Genomic DNA, 24505 nt, shown 5'->3' on the forward strand with positions numbered 1-24505 from the left:
CAATAATCCGACATCGAAGCTCATATTATTTATGATTGGATAAATTAATTATAAATGACCCCTGTGGTAATCCCTAAAATAAAATTACCCTGGGGGCAATATGTAATTTATATTTTAATGTACTTATTGCATTTTACACCTTATTATTTTCCTAATTTTAATATGACCCTTGCATTTCGAATAAAATACTTTCTCGAAATGTTCAAAAAAAACCATTAAAATAGTGGAATCAGATAGAGGTCCTCCTCAGATTTTCTGACGAACTCTCTCTGCAATCAAAGCCCATAAACATTAGGAAAAAAAAGTTATATTTTACCTCCTTATAATTTGGCCAAAATTCAAAGTGACTCCAAATTTTTTATTTGTGACATTTGATACTTTATAGTTTTCTTTTTTAGTCCAAAGATTACAAGGAGAGTTTGTCAAAATGCATGAAGTTCCCTAGACACAAAAGATTTCATTGAGAGCTTTTGTTTGATGCCTCGACATAATCACAATCCCCATGATGGTTTACTCCCAAGAGAAAAATATATGTATATGAAAGATGAGAACTCATGGCATGGCTCTTGAGCTTTGACCATTTATACATGTGTTTGTTATCCTTTTAATTGCTGTAGCTGAATCAAAAATGTTCAGCAACCAGTGATAAGCTTCTCTTGGAGAGACTCAGGCCTCCCTTCCTGCAAACAGTATATCGGAGGAATTGTGAGTGTTTGCAAGACCCCATATGCATTCCAGCAAAAGGGATCATCCACCATTTCCCCTTCAAATGGCAGTAACTCTACCTCAGACAGAGTTATATCAGTGCATGCAATTGTATCACTGCAAGCAAAGTGTATCGGCGGACTCTTTACGTCGTAAGTCCCCTTTATGTTCGTATACGAGACGTCCGATACGTAGACCGCCGACGTCTGGTTCATGCACTGCTTACTTAGGCAGTAGTACTGGTCTATCATGATGCAGTTCCTCACATTGTCCATGAGGATGTTTTCGAAGCTGATGCTCGACACCGAGCCCGTGCCGCCCTGCCATGTCTTGATCCTGACCCCATTGTCGGAGTTCTTGATCCTCGCATTACGTACCGTTATGTTTGAGACGCACGCCTGCGAATTGTGGACACCGAGGCTACCAATGCTGCAATATGAGCTCTCCGTATTAGCCAGAGCACCAAGGGATTGGATTGTTATGAAAGGCAATAGAAAGAGTATTACTAGCCCACCACACCTTATGCCGTGGCCAGGACCGCATGTTACGTTTTCTATGATGGCATGAGAACAGCCGGGGCCTATAGAGATGCAGTCATCACCTGAGAGGCATTTCATCAAACACTTGATTCAAATTGCAATATACTGATTAGAATAAACGTTACACTGTTGGTTATGGTGATTTACGACTACCATTTCTGATCACGGAATTGTAGATGGCAACAGATTTAGTGTTCTCAATGTGGATGCCATCGGTGTTAGGACTGAAGGCAGGGGAGTTTATCGATAAGCCTTCGATATGTACCCCTTCACAGCCGTCGAATTTGATATGAAACTGTGGGCTGTTCTCGATTCGTAGATCCTTTACAGTGACATTATAACTCAAGAAGAATCTAATCAACTGAAGAAAGTTACAAAATTAGGCCATCATTGTAACATTGAACTGAAAAAAACATTATATTTGAAGTGAGTGTATGAGTTTGGTTCTTACCGCAGGACTATCACAAGGTCCAGGCAATGTGGATCCATTTGGACCCTGAAATGGCATCAGAACCCAGTTTTAGCTCTCTATGAGACGTGCTACAAGTATAGATTAGTAGTAGAAGCATATGTGTGTGTATATCATACTCTGTGTGGTTTGCACGGAAGATTCCACCACTCTTCTCCATTGCCTTCAATTGTGCCTTCTCCTCTAAGTGTCATGCCATCAGCTCTATAGAACACGATCCACTGTCGCCTGCTGTCCGACGCCGGCCAGCAGTCGGGGCCATCGGGCGGCATCAACACTCCATCCACCTGCACTCCAATCCACACATCTTCTATAAAAGTTCAATCCAAGAAATGTACTAATAAAATAATACAAAAAGAAGAGGTACTAGCTTACTTGAAAGACTAGCCCGCGCTGGCACGGGCCAGAAAAGATGGTCGAGGTGACCATGAACACGCCGTCGGGCACGAGGAGGACGGCAGATTCAACGGCGCACGCCGTCTTCCAAGCTGCCCGGAATGCTTGCGTATCATCACTGTTTCCATTGCCAATTGCTCCAAAATCTCTCACATTGAACACACAAGGCGGCTCTGGGCTAGAAGTGTTTCTTAGATGGTCACTGGAGGAAGGTGGCTCAGCAGGGGAAGCAGCAGGGGGGTGAGATATGTAATTGGGATTATCGACACCATGCTTGTGGCCGCTCTTGTGCTTGTGATAGTGCGTTCTAGCATTCGAGATTCGAGACATCGATAAGAGAATTATGATCATGATCAAAATGGAAGACGACGACGGCCCGCGAAGGATCGCGGTCGCCATTGATCTGAAGAAGAGAAAATTATGGTTTATAAGGAGGTGGAGTGCTAGTTCAGGAGCTCATAGTATTTGAAATGGATGGAGAGGGATAAGAGGAGGGAAGTGAAGAGAGGCATTTGAGGTGTTAATAAAGGGGAGTCAAAGGGACCCATCAAGGGGTGACATGCACATCTAACTTTGTAGTGATTGGAGCATCATTCTCTTGTCCTCATTCACTACTTCACATGAATCTCTTAAGAGATTTCTCTCTCTCTCTCTGTCTCGTGTTATGTTTCAGTGTGACCTTGTTGGTCCAAGAATGACAAAGACCATCAACCTCTGCCTTGAATTCCTCATAATAATTAACTTAGAATCTCTCAGATTGACCAGTTGATAAAAATGGGATGAAGGATTATGCTAATTGTTAGAGTAAGAAACTTCTAGAGCTTCACAAGTCACTATTGTAGTCCTCTTGGCCTCTTGTTCTTCCCTTGGATGGATAATGAACAAAAAGCAAATGTATGAAAACTAATCAACTACTTCAAAATATTTGAGACATCTTGTTCTGGTAGAACTCTGCTATGTTACAATGTCAATCAACGTAAAAAAACTGTGATTTTTTTTTCATATTTTAGATTTCAGCAAAAAAGATGTTAGTAAAGTACTAATTACATGGAGTCAAAGAACCTAAAAACAAAGGATCACTTTATTTGCTTAAAAGAATCAAGACTTAAGTAAGTCACAGAGTGAGATTAGTAATCATAAACATATACTAAGGTGGCATATTTGGGCACATGAGAAGGGGTAGAGTAGTCATCAGAGTAGAGACATAGGATATTACGTTTGCACAAAGAAAGAGAGAACAAGAGAGAGATGTAGGAAAGAGAAGAAGTGAGAGTCATAGAGAAATGTAAAGGGTGTGGTGAGAGTGAGATGGAGGTTTGGCAGAGGGAGGGAGAGAGAGAGAGAGAGAGAGAGAGTCCCGTGAACCAGCAAATGCTGTACTTTAGCTGCTTGTGGCTCAGATTAGAGCCAGAGGTGGAAACAAAGAGACGACAACGTTTAAAAGGTCACGGGCCTGCAATTCCTATTAGAACATATATATATATATAAAGAAAAAGAGAAGGAAAGGGAAGTACTTTTTGCAGTTTCACCCATTTGATATATTTGCAAATTTGGCCCTTTTGTTTGTTCTTAAGTATGTGTGTTTGGTGGGAGTAATGGTTGCTATTATTAATCAAGCAATTTACATCAGATAATGAGGCTTGGTTGTAGGGTATTAACTAGTGTGTGTTGAATGGCATAGTTAAGAGGGGCTTATGAGTGGGTTTGAATTGCAATAGACTGGGAGACTATTAGTAGCTCATAATTCTTGGTTGCTGCATATAAGTTTCTATGATTACAGGAGAAATATCCAAAAGAGGGAGAAGGTTTCAGCAAATTTGGAGATCTCCCAAGTTGGAATTTATTGAAAAATAAAGATTAAGTAAGTGTGCAAATTAGCATATATATATAAACTTTTAATATTTAGAGGAGAAACATTCACACAATTAGTTTCCTGCTACTCAATCTAAGAGATAGAAATATTACCCATCTGGAGGTTGATAATAATTCACTGCTCCTCAGTTTTATATACTAAATAAAAAGATCAAATACAAATTAGAATTCAAAAGCCCCCTGAATGCATTGAAGTGAGAGAGGCTCATGGTACAAAAAGGATCTCTGCTTCACATGAACATTCCTGAAATTTAACTCTCTCTCACTCTCTCAGTTCATTAAAGTGAGCTTCTTTCTAATCACGGGTCTGGGTAAAGCGATGGCATACTGGAGTTGCAAATGGGAATAGAGACAGATAAGAGGACAACAAAGGTGGTGGATCATAAAAAAGGCAGCAGACTGTTCAAACAAACTTTAAACTTTTCTTCTTTTAATCTCCAATCCTTGTTGGGCCGACCACTAAGTGAAAAGATAGCATGTAGTGGTGGAGGAGGATCTTAACCTACCCTAGCAACTTTTTTTACTTGTTAATCAGAAAGATTTCTTTTAGTTAATGTGGCCTACATTAGGAGTTTTGGCTTAACATGCCTGTGAAACTTTTTCATCTTCTATATCATAATCTTTTGATCATCCGAATGATAGAGACATTTTTATTTATAACTTTTAAGAGAATTGTGAGTAAATTTATCCTTGATTATTATAAGGATATGCTCATAATCTTTAGAGGTTTTATTTTTTATTTTAATTTCAAAAGTAATGGAATATTATTATTTTTCTATTCTATTAGTTTTTATGGGAGAAATTTAGCGCAATGTTTTTCGAAGCATTTTAAGTAAGATATATAGATAGAATAAAAAATATCCATATAGTAGAATGTTCGTAAACGTAAAACATAGTGTTTTTGATCAATTTCTCTGAGATATGTGATTATATACGACATAATTAACACAGAATTATTAACTTCGAATATTCTTAAGATTAGAAAAGGAAAGGAAGAGAAGAACACATGAACACTAAAATGAAAGAATATGGTTGTTTCCTAATACCCACAATCCCACTGCTAAGTCCTAAGCAGACCAAGGCCTAATTAAAGGTCTTGATGTCGGCAATGGATTCTTTATGGGTCTTCTGTTCATGATTACAAAAATATTTTCTTTAGCTTTTTTTTTTTCCTTTTTCGTTTTTTATAGATCACGAGGACTCGGACGTATAGCAACTTTAGTTAAAAAAACTCGTAACATTTGTCGTAAAATTAATAAAACTCAATCACTAAACTACAGTTGATATACTCAACTATCCACTTCTCCCTGGCAAAGTAATTTTGCCAAATTGAACACCATCCTGAGGTAATTTTGGAGGCACTGAGGACTTCCTTCTATTAGAGTCATGCAGCATAATTTCATTGGGGCTCCAAAGATTATGGATTATGTTAAAAATTGGAAGAAAGTTTGACTAGCTTTCCATCTGTTGGTGTCAATAGGATAGTACTTACTACTTAGTTTGTTAAAAGGATTCATATTATATAAAAGGTTTCTGATTTGAATTCTAGAGTCATCCCTATTTAATGGGAGACTATTAAAGCTCTTACTTCTCTATTATTTAAAAAAAAAAAAATTTCTATCTATTGATACTAATTTCAGTTTAACCCTGCTTTGACCCAAAAAAGAATTTCTTTAATGTTTAAGGAACTTTAGCTAATGATAAAAATTAGATTATAAATTATGCATAATTATAATTTTATATCCAAGTTCTAACTGGGCATGCTACAAACAAACAACAGCATAAATTGCATTGTTCTAGTATGGGAAAAATAACAAAAGGGAAAACAAATTTAGTTAAATTATAAGAATCAAACAATACTCTCAATCTCATGGAAGAAGTCCTCCACACCATATTAAGCCTTTTTTTTTCAAACTTTCTTGGAGATGGTCAGAATCCATGTTCACAGTTAGATGCAACTAATCAGAACAAAACCATTGACATATGTCCACCCTAGCTTTCAGATTGGTGTTGGATATACCAATAAAATGGTGATGCAATAAATTTAATTGCAAGGGGTTTAGAAACCTTATTTCTTAGATATCTCAAGGTTAAACATCTCACTTTTACTTTTATTTTAGGGTGATTGACTGTATCTAAATTTTGGGTTTCCATTCTTACCTAATATTTATAGCAAATTAGATCCAAAAATACACTAAATTGGACTTGAAACAGGAGATGGTTTAGGTTAATTATGTGTTTAGTTAGTTCAGTATGAAACTCAGATACAAGGAACCAGATTAAGTAACAAGTAATTATATATATATAGCACAGTAATATGCTTGTTAGTATGTCAACTCCTTGCATATGAATCGGGCTTGCATATATGGAAGACAATAGATAATAACCAAATTACAGCAGATCAGAACTGACATTTTAGTCCTGGAACAAGCACAGCACAAACCCTAAAGATTTAGCCAAAGATGGATCTATTAATAGTTGATGAAAGCAGAGGTTTGTGGAAGTAAGCCATCTAGATTCTGGGAAATCCACAAGCAGGCCCTTTAAAACCTGCCTTTGAACCAGGCAGTGATGGCAAGACATACATAACATCAGAAAGAAGCAAGGGTTCAACAAGGTAAAAGATGCATAACTCACCAAATTCATAGGAATAGATTTTTCCTTTTGTACTGCACTTAGCTACATGAGGAGTGTTATATTATCTGATTGCGACCAGATAGATTACAGCCCTAGGAAGGGGCATTGCTTCCTAGCATGCTCCGGGATTAACTTCACTACAATCTCCATGGGAACTCCTTTCAGCTCTGCTCATCGTCATAAATTTCAGGTAAGCTATGAAAATTTTATCAAGGGAAAATTGTGCGCATGATATTCGCAAGTTCATCAGAATATCATTCAATGATGCTTACCATGAGGCTTGAAGTTAAAGAGTGGTGGCATAAATCGACCATTTGGTAGACGGGTATTTGGATCCCGAAGCTCATCAAAGAATGGATGGATTAATGCCTCCAACTATGTTAAAAACAAATACATAAGGAGGATGCTTTATGATCCAACTATAGGGAAGAAAATAAACTCTTGCACATCCGACACAAAGCATGATTAGGATCTACTTACTGCACTGCTCCGTAGATTTGGTGAGTACTGAAGAAGCCTAGAGACAAGATCAACTGCTTCTGGTGGCATTCTTTTGTGGAAGATCTGAGGGTGGAATAATAGTTGGTTGAACTTTTATATTTGGCAATATTAAAGAAAGAAAGATAGGAACATTTAACAGTGCATGTTTTCATGCACAAAAGGATGGTCTCAAACCTTATGCCACGGGTGAGCTTTGATTTGTGGAAATTTAAACTCAGTGTAGTTTGGATTCATGCATTTTATTTCTTCTCTTGTTGGAGTACCTAGAATCTGTAGCATAGACCTGTTATATTTGATGTTTATAGGTACACAAAACAGTGATTATAAGCAAGCATGTGCACCTTAATTATTTCAACAAGTTGATCTACTCCGCTCTCACCAGGAAAAAGAGGCTGTTAACAAAATGAAATTTTCTTTTGTAAAGAACTTTTTGAAGATGCTGCGATTGTCAGGATGATAAGAACGATTTTTTCAGGGAATAGCTTGAATTGGAAGTCTACCTGGCCCAACAGGAGCTCGGCAAGAACACAGCCAGCAGACCATATGTCAATCGCTGTTGTGTACTCGGTTGCACCAAAAATAAGCTCAGGTGCTCTGTAGTATCTTGAACAGATGTAGGAGATATTTGGTTCTCCTTTCACCTAATCACACCAAAATCATAAATTAGAAGGTTCAAGCCATACTCGACAACATACTATGCATAGCTCAAGGGCTAGGATAACCAAAGGTCCAAAACATACCAAAACTTTTGCACTTCCAAAGTCACATAGCTTCAGCTGGTGCGTATGAGGGTTGACCTGTTAAGTGTTAACAGAAAGACACTACGCTGTAGTACTTGTATAACACATACAAAAGAACTAACTGATAGGCTTCTACGTATAAATATTCCCTTCTTTATAGCTCCAAATAGTGGATGTGGCAAGTGATCAGCATGTTGTTATATTTTGTGCTCCCAACAAAAAAAAAAAACATGCAAACATAAGGCCCAACATGCAGATACGAGGAGTACTCTTACCAAAAGATTTTGCGGTTTAATATCTCTGTGGCACACGCCAATGCTACCATGAATATAAGCAAGTGCTCTGCAGATCTGCAACACACATAAAAAAAAGGGAACATCATAAGCATTATACAGGTAGAAACACAGCAAGATTGGACTACTTAGATCCCATTTGGCTTCAAGTGTAATACATGAGACCAGAAATTCAGTAACTAATCTCCTCTGTCAGACAATAATGAAAGGACAATTTGTGAAAGAGTATTTCAGGAGAAGCGCATAAAAATAAGGGTTTTTTTATATAATTGGCACTTAAAACTTCTCAAATATCATAACTATCATTACATTCTTTAAAATATCGTAATTGCCACTGAAATCTTTTGACTCTTTCAAAATTGCCATTATGATTAGTTTTTAATAGAATATCCATAGAATATTCCTAATTGATGGCTGCTTAAGTTAGCAAATATATACAAATGAGGAAAATACCTTTATTTCTTAAGTTTAGAGTGTAAAATATATATTATAGATTTTTCTTACATTAAAAATATTTTATGTTCTTATACTATGATTTGGTTAACTTTAGATAGCTTTTGAGCCATTTTAATAAGTAATTTCTACAAGTATAAAATAGTCATTTTACAATCTAAGTTCAGTTTTAATTATGATTACTTAGAATTTAAGTATCACGATGGCATTTACAAAAGGGTTCAATAATTTCGTCAGCAATTTGTGGTATTTTGAAAAATGTAGTGGCAATTATAATATTTTAAAAGTTCTTAGTTACAATTATGTACAAATCCCTAAAATTAAATCTGTTGACTATAGCTAAAAAGTGGAACATGACCTGACAGGATTGATCAGGCTATAATTGGGTAGATGCTGCTGAACCAGACTATCAAACACGAATGATGCAAATTCTACAACCTACCTGAATTAAAGCTAATCAATAAGGTACAGTCAATCTGATTTCTCTATGAAGGTTCAGACAGGTCCTCTGGCCCAGATCAAGCTACCCCTACTTGAGACATCAGACAACCTTACTCTTTTGTAATAATAATTACCTGGAAATTAATTCTATGGCAAGCAGCTTGCATACACATTATCTTCTAAATACTAAATCCTGAAAAGCTTACTAACAAAATTTCATTCTTACCTGGTATGTATAGAGTTTCACATATATCAATGGCATCCGCTGGTTCATCTTGTTATAGTGCTTGATTACACGGTGAACTGTCTCAGGGACATACTCAAGGACTAGATTAAGATAAAGTTCTTCCTTTTCGGTTGTTGAAAAGAAACAGTGCTTCAAAGACACAACATTAGGATGGTCAAGTAGACGCATGGTCTGCAGCTCACGGTTCTTATACCTCTTGTCCTGAAGAACCTTCTTGATTGCTACTGTCTCACCTGTCTCCAGACACTTTGCCTGCCAACGAAAAGATTAAGGATTGTTATAATCTTAAAGTAGTACTGTATGTCATCAGACTTCCCATCTAATGGTTATAATGTAAACTGCTACAGTAAAAGAAGTATGAGCTGCACAGAAGAGCCTATTGTATAATTTACCTCAGAAGAAACTAACGACTAACCTGGAAAACTATTCCAAATGATCCATGGCCAACAACACGCTCGGCCATGTAGCTGATAGTCTGCCAATAAATGAAGATCTTCCATTATGAGGATAATGTATATTGTCAAATAGTTGGGACCAAAGAATCATTATTATTAAATGACACCATAAGGATAAGTTGTGCTACATGCTAGACTAGCAACAGTATAACCTCCTAAGCAACCAAGAACTCTATGATGAAGAAAACAGATGAACTAATTGCATCACCAATATATCTGCGAAGTAGAAACATAAAATTATTTTGTAAGTCACTAACAAAGATAAAGGTAGTTCATAATATATTTACCTGTTTTGGCTGGCCATTTCTACCACCAATTGTTGTTACAATTATGTGACCTGTTTCTGTCCCATTTCCATCAACAACTGTTGCTTCAACTTCCTGCAGAATAGCACATATGTCTACTTAAATGCTGCAGAAATAAGAGTGGAAGAAAGCTTATGTAGGTTACATTTCAAGGTACCTTATCATCTCTAATTTTCATCTCATTCATTTCATCAGGCAACCTATCAACGGCGATAGTATGTCCACCTGCATTTTTCAGCCCAGAAGCAGGCACCATACTAACTGAAGCCATTGAGTGGCAAACAGGTACTTATAAGTACTGAGTTGCCCTCATACAAGCAATTTACCCTCAGATCACCATGTTACCTGAAAATTAAAGAGAAGAGTTGTAAACTCCTAAAATAAAAGTGTTTGGTTGTAAGTTAGTTTAATTATTCTCACATATAGTTTAGTTATTTTCATTCTTACTCTTAAAATTATAACTCTAATCTAGAATAGGAAAATAGAGTGTTGGCTATAACTAGAAAAGTAATATAATAATTACCTTTAATGTGACATAAAAGTGAGCTATTTGATTTGATATAAAAATTCAAATTAAATTGTTCCTTATTCTAGTTTAAGGAGTGGAGATTAAAGGATATCTCATGTAAATTAACCAAAATACCCTTTGGAGTTAATGGATGTAGTACATTGAAATAATAGAGCGTTGTGAGACCGTTCGAATGAGGCATTCAAATGCCCCAGCTTGAGACCACCTATTCCGCAAGAAAGGCTAAGGCGTTTGAACGGCCTCTTCAAAAGACTAAGACATTCAAACTAGAATGAACAGTATTCTAGTCTAGATTCTAGAATACAAATAATGTGATATTTAGTTACAAATCTAGAGTGGTTATTAATCTAGAATAGGGAATTCCCTAAATAGAATCCAAACGAAGCCTAATAAGTGATTAAAAGTGAACTAGCAAAGATTATCGCCTGCATTGGATGCATCTTACACGAAAGAAGAGGCAGGATCTCAGGTGGATCTCACTTTCTACCACAGCATGAGTGCCACTGGGGGTGAAGTGTTTTGTTCCATACTACAGTATCAGAGTCTAATGGAAGTATAGGCAACTGCTCTTACCTCCAAATTCTTATGTACCTAGTTACATAGCAAGATCCTCGAGTCACCACTAAAGCTTCCTAAATTTTGCCAATAGAAATACCCTGCTAGCAATCTTTTTACTCTAGTATATCCAGCATCATAAATATAATGGCACAGCAAAATGCATTAAGGTAATTTAAAGCACACATCTTTCCTTCGCGCACACACACACACACAAAGAAAAAAGAAAAAACAAAGAAGCAAAATTTGGGAAACTAAAAGTTAACAGCTGAATCACTCATAACTTTAACCAAAACCATAAAAATCACATCTTGCATCGATTTCTAACTCTCTCCCGTAAAGGGAGAGCTAACATCTGAGCAACAAGTACAGCTTTCTGGAGTATAATCTCAGCTCGAGCTCGAGCTCAAACCACTGACCCTTCCGTACAGCAATTACCCAAAGAAAGATCTCCAGATTTAACACGGGAGAAAAGACTACGGAAATCACCAAATCAGGACGAGATTCTCACCAGATCACGAACCACCTCGATCTTTGGACCAAGACAGAGATAGAGATCTCTTCTCCTTCGTCTCCTTCGTCCTTCACTAGGGCTTGCGAGAGAGAGAGGGGGGAAGGGGAGCAGGGGAAGGAAGAGAGGAGTGTCGACAGAGATCGGAGTGTTTATTTTTTTTCACTTCTCTCTCTTCTCCTTTGTCTAATTCACTTTAATTAATCAATAATTTTTTTACTTCTTTCGGGAAGACTGACGAGAGTGGGTGCGATTGCAGTCAAAAGAGCTCGACGACGAGCTCTCATTCCTCCTCAAAAGCAATGGTAGTGACATCCGCATATACATTTCTATGCTTAATTTACATCTCAGACGTCGGTTGCTGAAACTGCGGTTAGATTCGTGTCGACGAACAGTCCGATACAGTCGAAGGAATAGTCGCATAATTGTTTGTCTAGGTGACGCTACGTACGGTTAGAACGGTCGAGTTTTGTTCCTTTATCGTCCTCTTCTCTCTCTTTGTTGACTGCTCGGTCTCACCCCTCTCATCCACCCAACTTTATTCCTTCGTCCAATCAACTCTAATATTGTTGGTAGTCACGACTTTAATTTCAATTTTAAATAATATTATAAAAAAATTATTCGATGGTCGGTGGTTCGATGGTTTAGCTCAATTTAATTAATAGCTCAACAGTACGGTTAGTTTGGATGAACAACTTAGTAACACAGTGGCATTTGATTCAGAGCAACTATTTGACGATACATATAACTTGAAGCCTAGACTTAAAAGTTCGATAGAACCTAAGTGTCTCTGTATTTAAAAAAGATTGGCTCTTCATCCGACCCATATTTTTTGGCTTATAAATTTAAAGTTGATAAAAAACTTATCTTGTTATATATATAGAGAGAGCAATTGACTTTTAAGGGTTATATATAAAAAAACTAATATCTAACCGTTAAAATATAAAAATTATAATTTTTAAATAATTTTAATTTTTAGAGTAATTAATAAGTTAATATGATAGCCAAGAGGTCGTGCATTTAACCAAAGCTCTCTAATAATTTAAGCTTTTTAAATTAGTTGGTAAGTTAACACTAGCTTATAACCTATAGACTCTACTGTATACTGATAAATTTTTTAGTGTTTTATTTTAAATATAAAATGTTGATGGTTGCTTTATTCCTATTCAAATACATAATAATATATTTATTTATTAACTTATATTGATCTATTAATTAAATAAATTAGAGATAAAGTAGATATGTTTGTTATGTTACAATTATTCTTATATTCTCACCCTTCTCATATTGATCACATATTCTTATATTTTCTATGGGTTCAAACATTTTATAGTTAGAACAAAATGCTTGTTAGAGTATAGCTACAAAGATTACATCTTGGGTGAAGTGTGTCAATAAGTTTAATGTTCCTTTGCAGGGCCATTAGATGGCTGTTGACACATCACCCATTTAGTTAGCAAATTTGGAAAGTAGATTAATTAAGTAAATTATCTGTGAGAAGACCTACTTTGGCCAAATGCTCTATTTTTTAACTTGGAAATGAAACTAACATCTTCTATCGAAGTTATCGTTACCTCACATACATACTTAAATATTGTTAATTTTTTTGTCAAAGTTAACCGAGCATGCCCAATTAATATCAAAAATTATACGGTGGATTAGATTCCTCAATTTCTAATTTTTTATGAACAAAAATGTCCTCCCATCTTATATAAGTCTTTTTTTATTTTTAAATAATACTTATATATTTTCTTCATGAGGTTTCTAAATTGTGCCAACTATACGATAGTATTATTAAATCTAAATTTTTATAAAGTTTAGTGATTAAATCATATCTAAGAAGAAGACAAAGATAATTAAACAAATATTAGATCAAAAATCATATATATATTTTGCCTAACAAACATGGCGAGGTATTTTGATTATCTGGCGCATTCAGTTAACGGTATTTCTATATCAAACTCTAAATCGATCTTTTTTAATTCCTTCAAAAGTCTATTTCTAATAAAAAAAGAAAATACAAAGTAAGGTTATTTTTATCTTTCAGATTAATTAGTAAATTTAAAAAATTTCTAATAAATGGGCTAAGGTAAATGGGCTAAATAATATAATTAGATAATTAAGGAGTGTATGTGAGTCTATTTTAGATTTCACGGTTACTAACTATGGAGATTAACTAGCGATTATACAGTAATAATAACTCCAAACTCACTCCAAAGCACTCTGTTATTGATGCTAAGAGTAATTTCATTAAACTTTATTTATCAAAATAAGAACTAATTAAGCATAAATTTGACACAACAATTGAACATAAATATAAACTAAGAATTCATATGCACAAAAGAGACCGACAAAAAGAAAAACCCTAATAGTGGAGCTGATGGTTAGTTATCTTCATCATTAGAGTCATCATGGCAAGACTTTACTTTACACCCTATTTTCTTTTTAAATTTTAAATTATATAACCTTTAAATAAAAAGAAAAAAAAAGGCGGGGAAGGGGGGAGGTCAAATAGAATCCTCACAAGAAACAGGATCCCCTATAAAAAATAGGAAAACCCGACCCGATAACACTGCCTTCTTCTTTAGCTCAGCTGGGAGCTAAGAGCTTCCAGGGTCGTCGCCGTCCTCCACATCTCCCATCTCACCGGGAACCTCAAACTCGAACCCGAAAAATTTCCACAAAGATGAAGAAATGGACTGGTGGAACCGTAATCCTCTCCCTCGCCCTTGTCCTAATCCTCCGCTACTCCCTCCTCCAGTCCTCCTCTTCCACCACCACCGCCACTGCCACCTTTGACACATCCGCCGCCGCTCCCAAACCCCACCTCCGCCGGATCCACCGCCGCCGAGGCCACCTCCTCTCCTCACTCTCCGGCCTCGGCGACCTCTTCCCGCCTCCCAATTCCACCCACGAGACCCGATCTTCTCTATCCTCCAAGCTCGTCTGGGCACACATGCGCCCCTTCCTCGCGCGCTCCGACGCCCTCGCCGCCACCGCCGAGGGTGTCCGTGAGGCCGCCGCTGCCGTAAGAGAACTCCTCGCAGCCCTCGACGATGAAGTAGATCCCAAGAAGCGGAATTGCCCCTTCTCCGTTGATGGAGCTGGGAGTTCCCTTCAGATCCCGTGTGGGTTTGTGGAGGATTCGGCGGTGACCTTGGTCGGTGTTCCGATCGCCAGAAATGGTAGCAGTGCGTTTCAGATCGAGCTCATCGGATCGAATGTGGGTAGTGGAGACGTGGATCCACCTATAGTGTTTCATTGCAATGTTAGCTTGGATGGAGATGGCCCTGTCATTGCGGAGAATTCCTGGACGGCGGAGCGCGAATGGGGGGAATGGGAGCGATGCCCAGCTAGTGGATCCGCCGCCGCCGATAGTAACATTAAAGGTAACTTCTTGGGATCATTGGAGATTGTAATAAAATGTTAGAGGATTCATGATGAACCCATTCAGCATTGAGTTAGTACAGTTGATGGCCTTGTTAGATGCAACGAGCAGCTGGGTGAGAGTGTGGTTCCTGAGAATTTAACTGGAAGTCGAGATGATGACCAGAAGATTGTTAAGAGATCCAAGCGGAGTGCTCGGTTGAGCGTTAATTTCCCATTCATGGAAGGTCATCCCTTTACTGCTACATTGTGGGCTGGGGTGGAAGGGTTCCATATGTCGGTGAATGGGAGGCATGAGACTTCTTTTGCATATAGGGAGGTAAGGGATGAGATTGCTCTGATGTTCTTTGGATATGCTAGTGGGTAGTATTAGAAAGGTGTGAACTGATAGATGTTTGCAGAGGCTTGAGCCATGGTCGGTAACTGAAGTCAGGGTAGCTGGCGATCTCGATCTCTTGTCTACCGTAGCTAATGGCCTGCCAGTCTCTGGTGATCTGGATTTAGTTGGTGATGTTGAACTCCTAAAGGCTCCTCCAATTTTGAAGAGAAGGATTCTGATGCTGGTAGGGGTTTTCTCAACTGGAAATAATTTCAAGCGGCGAATGGCCCTGAGACGGTCATGGATGCAGTATGAAGCTGTTCGCTCAGGTGATGTCGCAGTGCGGTTTTTTACTGGTCTTGTAAGTGAACTCAATTCATTTTCATGAATTGCTTATTGCTCCAAGTACTAGAACTCTATTCAACTCAATTCATTTTTGATTTTGTGTGAGTTATTCTTGACTGATAATAAGAAGATCCCTCATGTATGTGCATGTCGCTCACAGATGCTGTAGAAGTGTAGATGATTATGTCCAATTATGCTTACCTCTAAACTGTCTATTATGTGAATAATCACTTTATTGGTAACACTATCATCTCTGTTTCCTGTACAATATGCAGCACAAGAATAAGCAGGTGAATCTGGAACTCTGGAAAGAAGCTCAGGTTTATGGTGATATCCAGCTTATGCCTTTTGTTGACTATTATAGCTTAATCACATTAAAGACAATTGCTGTTTGCATCCTTGGGGTACGCTTCCTTCTTATTTAATACATAAGAATTTTACTTCTTTCTTCTATCTTTCGAATTCAAAGACTGCTTTAAAGAGAAAGTAGCAATACTAGTTGCTATGAGGAGTTGTTGATTGAGGTGGTCTGGATCGACTAAAAGATCATACAAGGGCATTTTTTGAATTCAAATACTGCTTTAAAATTTAAACAGAAGGTAACAATAGTAGTTGAAATGAGGAGTTGTTGATTGAGGTGGTCTGCATTGAATAAAAGATCATACAGAGGATCAGATGATACCATACAAAAACTGATAGACTAACTTGATGGCAAATTATATAAAAGCAGTTGTTAAAGAATAAAAGATAAAAATCACTGTTATCTAACATCTTAAGCTTTTATAGTATTTAACATAGTACTAGAGCAAAAAGTTCTGAGTTTGAATCCAATCAAACTTATTTGTTGTTTAAAATATAAAATTTCAACCCATAACTCAAGTCCATTTCTTAGGCCTTCAAAATGTGTCAAGCTCAGAAGTGAGGGGTGTGCTTAAATATAAAAGATAAAAATCATTGTTCATTACTAGTTTAAGCTTTTAGGCCTTGTTTACTTTGAATTTATGAACCCCCTTTGAACTTGTTCAAGGATCCCTAAGTTGGTTCAGTAACCAAACTTTTTATCTTTTTTTTTAATATCTAATCAAGTTTACTTTCTAAAAAATTAAGACTAAGAAATGAGACTCACTAATCGAGTCCAGGGCTTAGTCTCAAATCAAACAAAGTCTTAGAGTAGTTTGTAAGTTATAAACAATATATTAGTTCACATGATACTAAATATTTTAAAAATATTTCATGTTTGGCATGATTCTCAAGGTTACTTTTGTACTTGTGATCTTTTTTGTTATTATTCAGGTTATTGAATTTTTGGTTTAGGTCAAGCTAAAGTAACCTAAACCATCAAAAATCTTGCTGCATAGTTTTGGTCATGATAGTATGTTCTAGCTTTAGCATAGAAAGAACCAGAACTGAAACCTTTTGGGTATTGACTATGATGTGGTGAGTTATCTTGGCAAATTTGCATCTCTATTTGAATTATTTTCTGTCAAAACAAGCCAATTATCCACAATGCGGTTTGTATAAATTTATGGATGCAGTGGGAGCATTATCTTTCCTTTCATCTTAATCTTGCAGACCAGAATTCTTCCTGCAAAATACATCATGAAAACGGATGACGATGCTTTTGTCAGGATTGATGAAGTTATCTCTAGCCTTAAGAGAAGTGGTTCAAATGGACTCTTGTATGGTCTCATCGCCTTCGAATCATTACCAGAGAGGGACAAGGATAACAAATGGTTTATTAGTCCCGAGGTACACCTAGTTCTATGAAAGTTCCCATCTTTGGACTATTTTCCTATTTGACTGAGTATAAGTACATTTATGCAGGAATGGCCAGATGATTCGTATCCACCTTGGGCTCATGGTCCCGGATACATCATTTCAAGAGATGTTGCTAAGTTTATTGTTCAGGGTCATCAGGAACGCAGTCTCCAAGTAAGACTAGATTATTCTTGCTCCGCATCTCAAATTAACTTACATTATGTTTACAATTAGGTAAAATGTATCATCGTAATGATTTCTTTTGTCTGTTTCAGCTGTTCAAACTTGAAGATGTTGCAATGGGCATTTGGATTCAAGAATATAACTACACTGGTCAAGCAATAAACTACATTAATGATGATCGGTTTCATAATACTGGATGTGAGTCTGATTATGTTCTTGCCCACTATCAAAGCCCAAGGCTGCTGTTGTGCCTTTGGGAGATGCTGCAGAGAGAGCACCAGCCTATATGTTGTGAATAGCGGCACCATTTGTGTTAAGCTTAACCTATGTGACGAAGAAAGAACATGGTGCATAGTTCTTAGAATGGAGCAATTTGCCAGATAAGCTGAGCAAATGGAAGCTTGGGGCACACACGGCTCTCAGAAACTAAGAAAGGCATATTGGTATCTGCTTTGTTTTTCTTTTTAAAATAGAGAGCATATATCGGTGTGGTGAAAAGACTTGCTCTTTGTGACTAAGTGTCATCATTTAAGCTGTGTGGAAACAAACCGCGTGGAAGTAAGGCTGTATACATCTTGCCGTTTATAGACCCAAATTTCTGGGAGCCTCATGCAATTGATCACCCCATTTGCAACTTCTTCTTGTTGTTGTTGCTGCTGCTGCTGCTGTGCCTGTTATTTTTTTTATTCTTTTTGGTGTGGAAACTAGTCTTTGTTGTGTAATAGTCGGCTTGGTTGTTGTAACCTTATTGTTTAGGTATTGTAACCACTTATATGAAATTTGTGCTTGCTTAAACCTCTGAGTTCTTTTGCGCATGTAACTCCAATAACAATTGGATGTTGGACTTCTAATGATTCTAGGCTGCATTCTCTTTCTCCTCATTTGTAACAAATGATTGGAAACTTTTTCTTTTTAATATGAAGATTTCTAAGCTATATTCTGAGAGATGATCTCTGAGCTATATTACTGCCACATCATAGGGCTCATCCCAAAATCCTAATAATCCACAATGTCATTGCATAGATAGGATAATCCATTGCCAAAAATCAAATTCATATACACCAAGGTTCCAAGGCTAGATGTGACCATGGATGTCACATATACTATAAAATCTGGTGTCCAACTTTTGGTAGATAAGTGTTGCTTGCTTGCCTTTTAATTTGTTCCATAAAATCCATTATCCAAAAGAAGAGAACAAGAAAGAAGAAGAAAATCTAGCAAAAGAACAATATAACTAGTAATCATGTTCATGAATTTATGATGTTGTAGCCTCTTCCTCGAACAAAATGGGATGAAGGTGGCCTTTTTGAGGACACCATTTCCTTTGGATTCAATGGTCCATAACTCCTACAAGGATAGAGTATTTATAAATGCACGCCTTTTCTTTTAATTAGCACAGCACATCCCTCTCCTCTCTTCTCCTTCCGCCAAGAAGATATAACAGACGTAGATCCGGGCAATAACCGAGGTGGCTCTATCATATCGATCAGACGGTCAGGATCACGTGAAATCGAACGGTCCGATTTGTCCTCTGTGAGGCATCCGAACCATTTGACGGTTGAGCCGCCATTAGTGGCATTCTCGAAAATTTCTCCTACATTCGTCGTCTCCACCTCTCGCTATATTTACTGGACTGCCATTTTCCTCGTATCTCGATCTCTCTCTATATATCGCGTAAAGGGAGAAGAGGAGGAGGAAGAGAAGGAGAAGAGAAAGAAGGCGAAAGTGATGGCGATGGCTAGTTTCGCGAGGCGGCGCGCAGGAGAACTGATTCGGCCGACGGCGGCGGTGGCGGCTGCGGCTAGGAGCGCCGGCCTCTGCCGGGGATTCGCGGCTGCGGCGGAGGAGAACGACGTGGTGGTGATCGGCGGAGGGCCCGGGGGATACGTGGCGGCGATAAAGGCGGCGCAGTTGGGGTTGAAGACCACGTGCATCGAGAAGCGCGGGACCCTCGGCGGCACCTGCCTTAACGTCGGATGCATCCCTTCCAAGGTAACAACTACCCTAATTTGATATCTGAATGCTTGATTTCAGTTGGGCGATGTGGATTTTGATGTATCGGTTTGTTTGTTTGATATAACAGTTTGTTTTTTAGTTGAATGCTGTAGACTCGTGGGAAATTTTGTGATTAGGTTAAGTAAATGAGGCGTGGGATTGGGATTTTGGCAGTTGGTTGTGATTTGGTTCTATTTTTTCTCTTGGAGTTTGGATCTGGTTGAGTTAATTTGGCACTAATGCATTTAGCTTCTTGCTTAGATGCTTAAAAGAGGCTCATTTGTTAGTTTTCAGACTTAAACGAATTGTACTCTAGGTAAAACCCCTCCACTACTAATTCGTTAACTCGTGGCTAGATATGGTTGATGGCTTTGTGAAAACATGTTTTTGATTGTTTATTTAATTAAAATTATTCCAATCTGATGGGCAGGAGGTAAATAGGAATTTTGGAGCTTGTTTCTATTACTTCTTTTTTATGGTACTTATGAGTTCAGAAATTTTGCTGCTAGGTTTTTTTTTTTTAGAAAGAAAGCCCTAAGGCTCTGTTTCATTACGAAAATCAAACATTTTTCCAGTATAGGAGACTACCATCACTTAGTAGCAAATTCATGATAGCCACAAGACTGACTGAAAACCAAAAATAAAAATAAAAAAAATACTAAAACCAACACCTACCAGAAGAATTAACATCAGTGCCTACAAAGACCAGTAAGTTTAACCACCAATGTCACGACCACTTAAGTTCAAGTAATTCCCAGCTAATAAATGAAACAAAACTTATATTATCTAGTCCAAAAACATCACCCTTAATTGCTTGTCCTCCTTCAGCAGCAGCGTAGCCTTCTTCTGTGCTTTCTCCCTGTACGCCAGCTGCTCAGAATATGAATAGAGCTTTAATATCGCGGAGTAATTCCTCCCACAAAATTCCCTTCTTCAGACAGAACATAATATGCTGCTAGTATTTACTAGGAAGTGCCCAATTCACTCCTTGTTGATCCTGTTAGCTTCAAATGAGTTTGAAGAAACTTGAGACCTTAGGATTAGGTCACAGAACAATAACTGATGATAGCATAATACTGTGGCCAAATTTTCATTTGTAAACAGAGGTATGTGGTTTACGTAGGAAAAGCACAGATGGTAATAATCAATTACTTATGGATAGCTAGATCAGTTTATACTTTTCTTATCATGTTGAAAGATTGGAAATGCACAGAATTAGGGTAAGATGGATTTACTGGATACCCTTATGAATCGTTCTGTTCTTTCATGTCACATAAGCTCTTTTAATCAAGTCAAAAAGTGATTCCAGCAATTCTATAATATCAAATCCAAGAAACTGAAGAAGTCAGATACAATTAGCTGCTTTATGGATTATTAGCTCTTTGGTGGAAAGGATAAACCATTTTGTCTAACAAAAGTTCATGTTATATTTGGAAATCAGGTTTTAGAATGATGATGTCAAATGAAATATACCCAACTTAAGGAGATGTAAGGATTTGAAAATTGTGGGACGGAAGTTGTTTGTTAAAGAACATCAACAAACTTTACTGGCTTGCATCTTTTTTCTAGATAGGAATAAGAAAGATGCAAATTATGCCTTGAATAAAAGACAATTCTAAGCAACCTGCCCGCTAAGCCGGAATGACTACTAGTGAAAAATAACAGCTCATCCATCTCTTGAGCTGAAATATAGTGCAATTATTTTGTGCCTAATATCTAGTCTCAGACAGTTTAATCACATTAAGCTAAGTCAATTGTATGAAGGTGGGTGTAATGTTATATCTTCACTTGAAGTTTCTCATCAGGTGTCAGCTATTGTCTCATACACCTGTTTTTTTGGTTATTTGGAGTATTTTGGTTGAACTGCATGAGTTTCTTGAATGTATATAATGACGGATCATTTTCACAGATGCCTTATCTTTTGGATCTTATTGTTCTTTCTCTCAAGTGTTCATGTATTGATGATTGCGAATTTTCAATTGTTTCCTTGAGACTCTGGCATTTATTCATGACTGTGGCGTCTTGTCCTTTTTAATGATTTTAGGCTCTCCTTCACTCCTCACATATGTACCATGAAGCCAAGCATGCTTTCCCAAGCCATGGTGTAAAATTTTCTCAGCTTGAAATAGATCTGCCTGCTATGATGGCGCAGAAAGATAAAGCAGTCTCTGGTCTCACTCGAGGAATTGAAGGTCTTTTTAAGAAAAACAAAGTCACCTATGTCAAAGGCTTTGGGAAACTCATTTCCCCCTCAGAAGTATCTGTAGACACACTTGAAGGGAGCAACACTGTTGTTAAAGGGAAAAATATTATTATTGCCACTGGTTCTGACGTCAAAGCACTTCCTGGAATTACTATTGATGAGAAGAAGATTGTTTCATCCACTGGTGCTCTGGCTTTATCAGAGATTCCAAAGAAGCTAGTGGTGATTGGAGCAGGATACATTGGTTTGGAAATGGGTTCAGTGTGGGGCCGACTTGGTTCAGAGGTGACTGTCGTTGAGTTTGCCCCAGACATTGTCCCAACAATGGATGGCGAAGTTCGGAAGCAATTCCAGCGCATGCTCGAGAAACAGAAAATGAAGTTCATGCTCAAGACCAAGGTTGTTGGTGTTGACACATCTGGAGATGGGGTGAAATTGATAGTTGAACCGGCAGCTGGTGGTGAGCAGAGCACACTTGAAGCTGATGTGGTTCTTGTTTCGGCCGGTAGGACTCCATACACAGCTGGTCTTGGGCTGGAAGCCATTGGTGTCCAAACTGACAAGGTTGGGAGGATCACAGTCGACAACCGTTTTATGACGAGTGTGCCTGGAGTATATGCTATCGGGGATGTAATTCCAGGACCTATGCTTGCTCACAAGGCAGAAGAGGATGGGGTTACATGTGTGGAGTTCATTGCAGGCAAGGAAGGCCATGTTGACTATGATATGGTTCCCGGGGTGGTCTACACACATCCAGAGGTGGCATCGGTTGGCAAGACAGAGGAGCAGGTGAAGGCTTTGGGTGTGAGTTACCGGGTCGGTAAGTTCCCTTTCATGGCAAACAGCCGGGCAAAGGCTATTGATGATGCCGATGGGTTGGTTAAGATACTAGCTGAGAAAGAGACTGACAAGATATTGGGAGTCCACATAATGTCACCGAATGCTGGTGAACTTATCCATGAGGCTGTGTTAGCGCTGCAATATGGAGCATCAAGTGAAGACATTGCTCGCACATGCCACGCACACCCAACCATGAGTGAGGCCGTGAAAGAAGCTGCTATGGCGACCTATGACAAACCCATCCACATATAAAGGGTTACTATAGCTCGGTCTCATTTTCAATTTGTGAAATAATTTTGAATATGTTCACAGTAAACCGCTTTGATTTCTCACCTTCTTTCTCTGTTGCTGTTGAAGGTACTTGTGCATTGGCAATTTGCCACACGTTTATCACTAAGTTATTTGCTCGTTTTCTGCATTTTCTTGTCTTTGATAAAGAATGAAGCAATAGAGTGAGATCACTGCTGCGGGAGTGTGTTCTGTGTGCACAATAAATGGAACCAGGCATCCACTTTTCTGGATTATGCTCCATAGCAGGAATTATGATTTTGTTGTTTAATAGCGCCTTCTCTTATTGTATCTTTTCCATTCATTTTGCAGCATGTTTTTCTTATAATAGTGCCTCTCCCATCTGCACCTTCAGGATTTTGAATGAAAAGAGAACTATTTTATGAGGGCGATTCAATGTGTTTCATATTGACTATTTATGAAGCCTATTCCGTAATGCATGGCAAACTTCTCAACAGCATCTTGGAAGAACAATTTTAGTTGGTCTAGAAGAAAGAAACTTATGTGTGAAATCATCAAAAGCTTCATGGATATCAATACATCATGCACTTGAGAATTGTTATGGGCTCACATAGGCAGAACCTCATGAAATGGGGTTGAATTACTGAGTACAACTCCTCGGTAGAAAGGCAATTCAGAAATATCTGGTGGGAAAAAGTGGCAATTAAGAAAATATCAGACAACACATAATCAGCTTACAAAAGTTAAGGCATGTGATACAGACAAATAGACAAAATGGACTAAAAAATGATAGAAAGCACCTTAACAGACGAGATAAATGGCATCCATTGAGGAATGGCCTCACGATCTGAGTAACATTCATAGGCTACTGAACATGGAACAGCAACCTCAATCTCAGAGCTGCACTCAAATAAACATTCAGTTCTCGTATGGTTTAGTATCATTATATTCAATCTCAATCTTGTCAACACAGTTCGTCTTTGATTAGAGGCTCAAGTTAATATGAACAACACAGGCCTAGAAAGTATTGAGTTAAAGAACAGATATTTTTATGTATAGAACATACAAGTTGACGCTATATCTCCATTGCGATCAAGGTCTTGCAGGAAGAAGCGCGATGCAGCAAATCAAATGCAGACATAGATGAACACTACCTAGCTTTGAACAATCTTATCTTTTATCCCACTTCCACTTTGAAAAACCAATCGTTGGAAAACTTCATCAGGTGTTCTTACTCAATAATAGAACTAAACTTACAAGATTCCGTGTTCTAAATGTTCAGTTTCTCGTAAGACATTATATAGTTCCAGTTCATGTCTACTTCAAATAATAATTGAAATCTCTGAAAAAAAACAGCTACAAAGGGGACATGGAAGGTGGTAGCTGTGGACATGCAACCCAGTAGGAGAAGTCGAGAAGCATTCCGTTCTTCGGCAATGGCTCACGAGTTCAATTTAGAGTATGGGAAGGCTTGCACCTATTTGCATATACCGTTGGATGAAAATGAAAAAAGGAAAAAAAAAATAGCAAGATGATTATACAACAGCAATCATCTGGTCAACATTCAAGACAAACTTG

At 37.8% G+C, this 24505-nt stretch overlaps 4 protein-coding genes across 4 annotated transcripts; 2 read left to right on the top strand and 2 right to left on the bottom strand.

Moving 5' to 3' along the window:
- Positions 1-315: 315 nt before the first annotated feature.
- On the bottom strand, positions 316-2657 carry LOC140761444 (polygalacturonase At1g48100-like). Its single transcript, XM_073098769.1, has 6 exons — positions 2089-2657; positions 1833-2000; positions 1696-1740; positions 1398-1605; positions 1225-1306; positions 316-1134 (listed from the first exon to the last, which is right to left on the bottom strand). The coding sequence occupies exons 1-6, from the start codon at positions 2506-2508 to the stop codon at positions 633-635; spliced, it is 1425 nt and encodes a 474-aa protein (XP_072954870.1). The 5' UTR covers positions 2509-2657; the 3' UTR covers positions 316-632.
- Positions 2658-6432: 3775 nt separating this feature from the next.
- On the bottom strand, positions 6433-11859 carry LOC140760907 (shaggy-related protein kinase alpha). Its single transcript, XM_073097986.1, has 13 exons — positions 11649-11859; positions 10211-10398; positions 10036-10128; positions 9709-9768; positions 9273-9545; positions 8135-8209; positions 7860-7916; positions 7620-7760; positions 7461-7511; positions 7294-7389; positions 7099-7182; positions 6891-6993; positions 6433-6785 (listed from the first exon to the last, which is right to left on the bottom strand). The coding sequence occupies exons 2-13, from the start codon at positions 10322-10324 to the stop codon at positions 6703-6705; spliced, it is 1230 nt and encodes a 409-aa protein (XP_072954087.1). The 5' UTR covers positions 10325-10398; positions 11649-11859; the 3' UTR covers positions 6433-6702.
- Positions 11860-14228: 2369 nt separating this feature from the next.
- Positions 14229-18583, top strand: LOC140760906 (hydroxyproline O-galactosyltransferase GALT3). The gene is made up of 7 exons (XM_073097985.1): positions 14229-15037; positions 15119-15354; positions 15437-15715; positions 15975-16103; positions 17272-17448; positions 17524-17631; positions 17733-18583. Exons 1-7 carry the CDS (start codon positions 14335-14337, stop codon positions 17937-17939), a joined length of 1839 nt encoding a protein of 612 aa, XP_072954086.1. The 5' UTR covers positions 14229-14334; the 3' UTR covers positions 17940-18583.
- Positions 18584-19292: 709 nt separating this feature from the next.
- On the top strand, positions 19293-23096 carry LOC140761009 (dihydrolipoyl dehydrogenase, mitochondrial). Its single transcript, XM_073098167.1, has 2 exons — positions 19293-19632; positions 21680-23096. Exons 1-2 carry the CDS (start codon positions 19369-19371, stop codon positions 22928-22930), a joined length of 1515 nt encoding a protein of 504 aa, XP_072954268.1. The 5' UTR covers positions 19293-19368; the 3' UTR covers positions 22931-23096.
- The last annotated feature ends 1409 nt before the right edge of the window (positions 23097-24505 follow it).

Source organism: Typha angustifolia, chromosome 6 (assembly GCF_048772165.1).
Source record: "Typha angustifolia cultivar Huaian chromosome 6, ASM4877216v1, whole genome shotgun sequence".
Classification (NCBI taxonomy): Eukaryota; Viridiplantae; Streptophyta; class Magnoliopsida; order Poales; family Typhaceae; genus Typha; species Typha angustifolia.